The 10,752-nt window shown below is 40.4% G+C and overlaps 1 protein-coding gene across 1 annotated transcript in view; it reads right to left on the bottom strand.

Annotated features, from left to right (window-relative positions):
- Nucleotides 1-1,632: 1,632 nt before the first annotated feature.
- Nucleotides 1,633-10,752, bottom strand: part of LOC139760232 (ionotropic receptor 21a-like) — a 61,356-nt gene continuing 52,236 nt past the window's right edge. The window contains exons 7-8 of the mRNA XM_071683160.1: nt 2,725-2,874; nt 1,633-2,129 (exon numbers count right to left, since the gene is read on the bottom strand). Coding sequence (XP_071539261.1) covers nt 1,914-2,129; nt 2,725-2,874 — 366 coding nt within the window. The 3' untranslated portion in view covers nt 1,633-1,913. The remainder of the gene's footprint in view (nt 2,130-2,724; nt 2,875-10,752) is intronic.

Raw genomic sequence — 10,752 nt, 5'->3', positions numbered from 1 at the left:
ACTACATAGCAAATGAAGTAGGTTGTAAGGTGTATCTGATCCACTGACATTTACAAGAGTGGGTCACTCTGGACATATCTACATGCAGACACACGGACCTTTGTGTTGTAATGATTCGCGTAACTGATTTTTAATGAGCATGGGTACGTTCGGGGTTGGACTCTTTTGGGTTCTGTTACTGGCGCGGCAGTCGTACCACATCTATACCTTTGGGGATGATCGATAAATGGGTATCTGGCTTTGGCTGCAATTTGTATTCTTATATACACACATTTACGTAAAGACTTGGTACATACATCTTGCATGTATTGTGTACACGAAATGAATAGAAACCATCACCACTGTGTGGGTGGAATTCGAACCCAGGACATCGAAATGATAGTCAAGGGAGCTAATACGTATGGCTACAGCTGAACGGAGGATATTCATCTCATACCAGCCATTGGTCCATTGAGATCCCCGAGATCTCATATAACCTGAAGGGCAAGGGAAAACCAGTCCGCACATGAGGCGCAGAATGCTCGAAACAAATTCATCAACACGATGGTGAAGTTTATGTCTCCTACAGGTACTGTTCAGCATTCTGTGGTTTCTTTATAGGCATTATTTTTCTTGCCTTTGTACCTTTAGGAAAGTAATTGTAAACGTGTACTGACTTAAAACCATCGCCCGAACTTGTCATTATCAGGATAATAACCAATCCCAACTTGATCACAAGCTCTTTCATGATTAGTTAACTAGTTACTATTATGACCTCTCAGTTCTGTAATGCCTAAACCGTGTATTTTCATCCGAATGTCTCTGCCTAAACCGTGTATTTTCATCCGAATGTCTGCCTAAACCGTGTATTTTCATCCGAATGTCTGCCTAAACCGTGTATTTTCATCCGAATGTCTGCCTAAACCGTGTATTTTCATCCGAATGTCTGCCTAAACCGTGTATTTTCATCCGAATGTCTGCCTAAACCGTGTATTTTCATCCGAATGTCTGCCTAAACCGTGTATTTTCATCCGAATGTCTGCCTAAATTCAATAAACCTTTCTTTCTTTATCTATTCCCTGCCCGGAATGACCTATCTGAGCAGCTCCTCATGGTATCATCCTCGCCATTCAGAATCATGATGTAAACATTGCCACGTATACGACAAACTCGTAGGCAAAGAAAATTAAAGTTCAAACATTACTGCTAACACAACCTGCATTAATATTTTCACTCTTTACTTTGATTTAAGGTTGACAAGCTACCAAATGATAGAGTAAGAGAATGAAGAAGGTGAAAATTAAGTCCGTCTTTCACAACTGGTGAAAAATAATTCTAGAAAACTTATTTCTAGCGATAGAGTATTATGATTACATTTATATTGTAACAGACAAATGCCTATGTTTCCTGTGTGCAATTGCCTGAAAGCCCATTAGAACACGGAAGGAAGTAGGTAATAAGTAAAGGATGTGAAGTTTCTTCATATGTGCACGAATTTGGCTGATGTAGGAAGTATTACATGGTCATAGAAACAAAGCATTTTGAAATGGAATATACCAATCACAAAGGTTTTACTGTAGGACTGACAAATGAAGAGCAAGCCCAGTTACTCCCGAAGTGCACAGGGGAATGAGACCAGCAATGTATATGAAATTCTGGTTTATAGACGGAAAAAAGCAAAGAAGTTTCTTTACATTTGCTGCTTCAGAAAGACAATTCCATGGAGGCATGAGGGACCAACAAAAGAATATTGATTTAGGAAGAAAGAAAAGCAAAAGGAAGATAATTTCGTTGATACAGGGTATTAGCAAAGTTCGGCTTCTGATCCTCTGCTGTTTGAATACATTAATGCCGTATTTTGAAGTGTAATGTGATGTAGTATATTTTCATCATAATGTTCTGTAATCCAAAGAAATCATGGCGTCTGTGTTGTCTCAACTTTGTAAAATTGGTGCCTTAATTGATTTGAATTTTTCTCCAAATGCATTTGTCTTCTCGAAAATGAAACTGAGGAAACAGAGGAACCATCCAGTACAAGTAATGAGGAAGAGGCCCTGCATGTGGTCAAGGCTAAGGGGAATGACGCCCTCTGCCTCAACCAGCTTCCTCTGGCCGCCGTCGTCACCAAGGTCCTCACCATCGTCATCCCTCTGAAGACGAAGGAAATACAAGATTGTACTTTTTTTTTTTTTTTTCAGTTCTTTTCCAAGCTACATTGACATAATTCTGAACTGCATGACGTTTCCGGCATTCACTATAAGTAATGTTATACACTGGCATTTACTAGCTGACGCAACTCATTCCAATATCGTTACAAATGCTAGGTAAGGCATGCATGATGATCTAACGATGGAAGCCTATCAAATATTCCGATAGTAAATTAGTCACCATCACCAAATCCTACCAGTTGGTCCAGAAAAGAAAAAAAGAAAAAATTAATATTTTGTTTGGTCATCCAGATTTGTAATATTCTTAACAATATCATATAGGTAAGAAGTATACGCCTTGCACCTATTTGCTACAGCAGAGACAAATAATCAGTGTATGGGTAGAAAATCGTAGAAAATCTGCGAAACGTTTTTAATTAGAATCAACAAAAATAGGTCTTTTCTAAAATCACCAGATAAAGGATACCATCCCATTAACAATGATAAAGATTTTCTGCAACACCGGATAGTGTTATTACTAAAATGATCCTTAGTTTTAAGGGCTACAAATTTCCCATCAACTGAATACAAGTCTCACCTCATATGAGGCAGACTGCCGAAGAGAATTAAGAAAGAACTGCCTAACAAGGCCGCTCTGTTGTATCCAGCCCATGAGCTCATCCAACTTTCTCTTCAACGGAGAATGACGTTGTAAGGCCATAGCGACACTGTATGGAGCGTAGTTTTCCTGCAACACACCATAAGACTTCAAACTGCATTACTGAAATAAAATATCTATATCTATCTGTTAATTTGTTTATGGATGGGGTTGTTAGGGAGGTGAACGCAAGAGTTTTGGAAAGAGGGGCAAGTATGAAGTCTGTTGGGGATGAGAGAGCTTGGGAAGTGAGTCAGTTGTTGTTCGCTGATGATACAGCGCTGGTGGCTGATTCATGTGAGAAACTGCAGAAGCTGGTGACTGAGTTTGGTAAAGTGTGTGAAAGAAGAAAGTTGAGAGTAAATGTGAATAAGAGCAAGGTTATTAGGTACAGTAGGGTTGAGGGTCAAGTCAATTGGGAGGTAAGTTTGAATGGAGAAAAACGGGAGGAAGTAAAGTGTTTTAGATATCTGGGAGTGGATCTGGCAGCGGATGGAACCATGGAAGCGGAAGTGAATCATAGGGTGGGGGAGGGGGCGAAAATTCTGGGAGCCTTGAAGAATGTGTGGAAGTCGAGAATATTATCTCCGAAAGCAAAAATGGGTATGTTTGAAGGAATAGTGGTTCCAACAATGTTATATGGTTGCGAGGCGTGGGCTATGGATAGAGTTGTGCGCAGGAGGGTGGATGTGCTGGAAATGAGATGTTTGAGGACAATATGTGGTGTGAGGTGGTTTGATCGAGTAAGTAATGTAAGGGTAAGAGAGATGTGTGGAAATAAAAAGAGCGTGGTTGAGAGAGCAGAAGAGGGTGTTTTGAAATGGCTTGGGCACATGGAGAGAATGAGTGAGGACAGATTGACCAAGAGGTGGAGGGATCGAGGAGAAGTGGGAGACCAAATTGGAGGTGGAAAGATGGAGCGAAAAAGATTTTGAGTAATCGGGGAATGAACATGCAGGAGGGTGAAAGGCGGGCAAGGAATAGAGTGAATTGGATCGATGTGGTATACCGGGGTCGACGTGCTGTCAATGGATTGAATCGGGGCATGTGAAGCGTCTGGGGTAAACCATGGAAAGTTCTGTGTGGCCTGGATGTGGGAAGGGAGCTGTGGTTTCGGGTATTATTGCATGACAGCTAGAGACTAAGTGTGAACGAATGGGGCCTTTGTTGTCTTTTCCTAGCGCTGCCTCGCGCACATGAGGAGGGAGGGGGATGTTGTTCCATGCGTGGCGGGGTGGCGATGGGGGTGAATGGGGGCAGACGGCGTGGGTTGTGTGCATGTGTATATGTGTATGTGTCTGTGTGTGTATATATATGTGTACATTGAGATGTATGGGTATGTATATTTGCGTGTGTGGACGTGTATGAATAAACATGTGTATGGGGGTGGGTTGGGCCATTTCTTTCGTCTGTTTCTTTGCGCTACCTCGCAAACGCGTGGGATAGCGACAAAGCAAAATAAATAAATAGATAATCTGTTAACTGATATTATGTATTTTGTTTTTTTTTCGTGACCCTCAAAAGGAATGTTTTTGGTTTGTACAGTGTCCCTTGATATACCATTATGATTTTTCTTATAAATTCGAAGAATGTTTAAACATCTATTCTTTTATTATATCATTAACATTATTTTGTCATATACGTTATCATTAAAGTATTGTAAAAATTAGTGTTATTACTTTTCTGTATAAAGAAGTGCTTGTTGCTTGTTAGGTAACTAGACGTGAGCACTGATTTCCCTATATATCAGGTTTGCCCCTATTGATGTCATTTGGCCCTTATTTATTGTTATATCTATAGAATGTAAGAGAGAGGTATTTATGAGTAAATGAAAATTTCACATCTGATTACTGTTTGTATTTTTGTTATTACTTGCATCATATGTTTTGTCGTTGTTTCAAGTGTGTTAGTGATCCTGACCTTTATGTATAATGAAATGTGATAAGTACGCAGCCTAGATAATTAACAGTTCTCTCAGGATATAAGCCTGGGCTAATGTGTTAAGGGGTCGAGACTCACTGTAATTGGGATCGTCATAATATATATATATATATATATATATATATATATATATATATATATATATATATATATATATATATATATATATTATCTATTTATCATACTTTGTCGCTGTCTCCCGCGTTAGCGAGGTAGCGCAACGAAACAGACGAAAGAATGCCCCAACCCATCCACATACACATGTATATGCATACACGTCCACACACGCACATATACATACCCAAACATTTCAACGTATACACACACACACACACACACACACACACACACACACATATATATATATATATATATATATACATATATATATATATATATATATATATATATATATATATATATATATTTTATTTTTTTGCTTTGTCGCTGTCTCCCGCGTTTGCGAGGTAGCGCAAGGAAACAGACGAAAGAAATGGCCCAACCCACCCCCATACACATGTATATACATACGTCCACACACGCAAATATACATACCTACACAGCTTTCCATGGTTTACCCCAGACGCTTCACATGCCCTGATTCAATCCACTGGCAGCACATCAACCCCGGTATATATATATATATATATATATATATATATATATATATATATATATATATATATATATATATTTATTATTTATTTTGCTTTATCGCTGTCTCCCGCGTTTGCGAGGTAGCGCAAGGAAACAGACGAAAGAAATGGCCCAATCCACCCCCATACACATGTATATACATACACGTCCACACACGCAAATATACATACCTATACATGTCAATGTACACATATATATACACACACAGACACATACATATATACCCATGCACACAATTCACACTGTCTGCCTTTATTCATTCCCATCGCCACCTCGCCACACATGGAATACCATCCCCTCCCCCCTCATGTGTGCGAGGTAGCGCTAGGAAAAGACAACAAAGGCCCCAGTCGTTCACACTCAGTCTCTAGCTGTCATGCAATAATGCCCGAAACCACAGCTCCCTTTCCACATCCTGGCCCCACACAACTTTCCATGGTTTACCCCAGACGCTTCACATGCCCTGATTCAATCCACTGACAGCACGTCAACCCCAGTATACCACATCGATCCAATTCACTCTATTCCTTGCCCGCCTTTCACCCTCCTGCATGTTCAGGCCCCGATCACTCAAAATCTTTTTCACTCCATCTTTCCACCTCCAATTTGGTCTCCCACTTCTCCTCGTTCCCTCCACCTCCGACACATATATCCTCTTGGTCAATCTTTCCTCACTCATTCTCTCCATGTGCCCAAACCATTTCAAAACACCCTCTTCTGCTCTCTCAACCACGCTCTTTTTATTTCCACACATCTCTCTTACCCTTACATTACTTACTCGATCAAACCACCTCACACCACACATTGTCCTCAAACATCTCATTTCCAGCACATCCACCCTCCTGCGCACAACTCTATCCATAGCCCACGCCTCGCAACCATACAACATTGTTGGAACCACTATTCCTTCAAACATACCCATTTTTGCTTTCCGAGATAATGTTCTCGACTTCCACACATTCTTCAAGGCTCCCAGATTTTCGCCCCCTCCCCCACCCTATGATTCACTTCCGCTTCCATGGTTCCATCCGCTGCCAGATCCACTCCCAGATATCTAAAACACTTTACTTCCTCCAGTTTTTCTCCATTCAAACTTACCTCCCAATTGACTTGACCCTCAACCCTACTGTACCTAATAACCTTGCTCTTATTCACATTTACTCTTAACTTTCTTCTTCACACACTTTACCAAACTCAGTCACCAGCTTCTGCAGTTTCTCGCATGAATCAGCCACCAGCGCTGTATCATCAGCGAACAACAACTGACTCACTTCCCAAGCTCTCTCATCCACAACAGACTGCATACTTGACCCTCTTTCCAAAACTCTTGCATTCACCTCCCTAACAACCCCATCCATAAACAAATTAAACAACCATGGAGACATCACACACCCCTGCCGCAAACCTACATTCACTGAGAGCCAATCACTTTCCTCTCTTCCTACACGCACACATGCCTTACATCCTCGATAAAAACTTTTCACTGCTTCTAACAACTTGCCTCCCACACCATATATTATTAATACCTTCTACAGGGCATCTCTATCAACTCTATCATATGCCTTCTCCAGATCCATAAATGCTACATACAAATCCATTTGCTTTTCTAAGTATTTCTCACATACATTCTTCAAAGCAAACACCTGATCCACACATCCTCTACCACTTCTGAAACCACACTGCTCTTCCCCAATCTGATGCTCTGTACATGCCTTTACCCCCTCAATAAAAACCCTCCCATATAATTTACCAGGAATACTCAACACACTTATACCTCTGTAATTTGAGCACTCACTCTTATCCCCTTTGCCTCTGTACAATGGCACTACGCACGCATTCCGCCAATCCTCAGGCACCTCACCATGTCATACATATATTTAATAACCTTACCAACCAGTCAACAATACAGTTACCCCCTTTTTTAATAGCTTCTACTGTAATACCATCCAACCTGCTGCCTTGCCGGCTTTCATCTTCTGTAAAGCTTTTCCTACCTCTTCTCTGTTTACCAAATCATTTTCCCTAACCACCTCACTTTGCACACCACCTCGACCAAAACACCCTATATCTGCCAATGAATCATCAAACACATTCAACAAACCTTCAAAATGCTCACTCCATCTCCTTCTCACATCACCACTACTTGTTATCCCCTCCTCATTAGCGCCCTTCACTGAAGTTCCCATTTGCTCCCTTGTCTTACGCACTTTATTTACCTCCTTCCAGAACATCTTTTTATTCTCCCTAAAATTTAATGATACTCTCTCACCCCAACTCTCATTTGCCCTCTTTTTCACCTCTTGCACCTTTCTCTTGACCTCCTGTCTCTTTCTTTTATACATCTCCCACTCAATTGCATTTTTTCCCTGCAAAGATCGTCCAAATCGTCTCTCTTCTCTTTCACTAATAATCTTACTTCTTCATCCCACCACTCACTACCATTTCTAATCAACCCACCTCCCACTCTTCTCATGCCACAAGCATCTTTTGCGCCCTCCATCACTGATTCCCTAAATACATCCCATCCATTCCTCCCCCACTCCCCTTACTTCCATTGTTCTCACCTTTTTCCATTCTGTACTCAGTCTCTCCTGGTACTTCCTCACACGTCTCCTTCCCAAGCTCACTTACTCTCACCACCCTCTTCACCCCAACATTCACTCTTCTTTTCTGAAAACCCATACAAATCTTCACCTTCGCCTCCACAAGATAATGATCAGACATCCCTCCAGTTGCACCTCTCAGCACATTAACATCCAAAAGTCTCTCTTTCGCGCGCCTGTCAATTAACACGTAATCCAATAACGCTCTCTGGCCCTCTCTCCTACTTACATATGTATACTTATGTATATCTCGCTTTTTAAACCAGGTATTCCAATCACTAGTCCTTTTTCAGCACACAAATCTACAAGCTCTTCACCATTTCCATTTACAACACTGAACACCCCATGTATACCAATTATTCCCTCAACTGCCACATTACTCACCTTTGCATTCAAATCACCCATCACTATAACCCGGTCTTGTGCATCAAAACCACTAACACACTCATTCAGCTGCTCCCCAAACACTTGCCTCTCATGATCTTTCTTCTCATGCCCAGGTGCATATGCACCAATAATCACCCATCTCTCTCCATCAACATTCAGTTTTACCCATATTAATCGAGAATTTACTTTCTTACATTCTATCACATACTCCCACAACTCCTGTTTCTGGAGTAGTGCCACTCCTTCCCTTGCTCTTGTCCTCGCACTAACCCCTGACTTTACTCCCAAGACATTCCCAAACCACTCTTCCCCTTTACCCTGAGCTTCGTTTCACTCAGAGCCAAAACATCCGGGTTCCTTTCCTCAAACATACTACCTATCTCTCCTTTTTTCACATCTTGGTTACATCCACACACATTTAGACACCCCAATCTGAGTCTACGAGGAGGATGAGCACTCCCCGCGTGACTCCTTCTGTTTCCCATTTTTAGAAAGTTAAAATACAAGGAGGGGAGGATATCTGGCCCCCCGCTCCCGTCCCCTCTAGTCGCCTTCTACGACACGTGAGGAATGCGTGGGAAGTATTCTTTCACCCCTATCCCCAGGGATATATATATATATATATATATATATATATATATATATATATATATATATATATATACACACACATACACATACATATACACACATACACACACCTACACACACACACATATATATATATATATATATATATATATATATATATATATATATATATATATATATATATATATATACATATGAGAAATGTAAGAAATAATTTAGAAAACTGAAACTTCTAGCTTGAAATGAAATGAAAAAATGAATATCACATAATGGTTCAACCTCTGGCTATGGAAAAGGGAAATATATAATTTATTTACACAACGTCAATAGTAGTTTTCATCAATTTAACCACTGTATCATACTGCCTGGTCCACTTCTCTTATCATGAAACTGGAATATTGGCTTATGATGTTTCTCAATTGTCTTCATTACACAAAATACAACCATATCTTGGATACATGAGGGTAGGTAGTTGGTCATCCGCCATAATAAAGCCTTGACAGACCAAAAGTTTATCTGGACCTCAACTTTTCCAGTACATTTATGAAAAACACCTTTTTGCTTTCCATCTCTATCACTTTGAAAAAAAATGCTCCCTTTGTTCACATTTCAATGAAAGAATAAGCTTCAATGTCTAAGCTACATTCTTTTCCGATTTCACTATTTTCTTGTCAGTGCACCATGTATGAAAACTATCACTCCAGTAATACAACTATAAACATTTACTTCCCCTTTAAAAAAGTTCTGGGGAAGTCTGTCTCGATACACTGCGGGACACTCTACCACCTGGCGAGGTTTGTGTTGCAATGGTTCTTAATTCACAAAAGTAGTAGCATCATATATATATATATATATATATATATATATATATATATATATATATATATATATATATATATATATATATATATATATATAATGCTGGTTATATATATGTAATGCTGGTTGTTGTTATTGTTGTTGGTTGTGGTGATGATGTGCTGGTGTTTCAGAGGTGGTGATGTGTTGGCTGTGGTGTAAAGTTGGTGTGTTGCTGATGTTGACATGCTGATGTTAGTATGCTGATGTAGGTGTGTTGATGGCCATGGTCTGCTGATGATGTTGTAATCATGGTGATGGGAATGTTAATATTGATGATGATGTAAGCCGGTATTGGGAACGCGTGCAGATGTTGACGTGAATGATGTGTGCGGATGTTGATGGTGGTGATGTGTGCAGATGTTGATGGTGATGATGGGCACTGATGGTTATAATGGTGATGATGATGGAGATCATGATATAGAAAGCATTGGGGATATAAATGGGGATGGGAAGGGATAAACACTACAGGTCGTTTATGAAGTTCACTGTGGTTGGGATGGGGATGAACAAGGTGAGGCGAGGCTGGGGGGTGAACAAGGTTAGGCCAAGTGGTCCTGATGGGGTTGTGATACTGAACTGCATCCCTGGGACGAGGGATCTGTCTGGGTGACGCCAGCATGAGTGGTGCACTAGTTAGTTTCTTTGCCGACCTGTCGGATGAGGTTAAGGTGATGGTTGCTTGGATGCAAGACGGACCTGATAATGATCTTGTATCCCCTCTTCTACGCTATTCTTAGTCGCCTTTTTTGTTTGATAGATAGGGTGTAAAGACCAGGATAGTTTAATAAGAGTAAAGGGTAACAGTGATAGTAAGATAGTACTGTAAGAGTCCAATTTTTCTTTATGATAGCTGAGGCGGCGTGGGCATTTCAGTACCCTAATCCAGGTCATCTGTTTTGCTATATGTACATATTAATATATATATATA

This window comes from Panulirus ornatus, chromosome 35, assembly GCF_036320965.1.
Source record: "Panulirus ornatus isolate Po-2019 chromosome 35, ASM3632096v1, whole genome shotgun sequence".
Classification (NCBI taxonomy): domain Eukaryota; kingdom Metazoa; phylum Arthropoda; class Malacostraca; order Decapoda; family Palinuridae; genus Panulirus; species Panulirus ornatus.
This window is presented reverse-complemented; position numbering and strand designations above follow the sequence as displayed.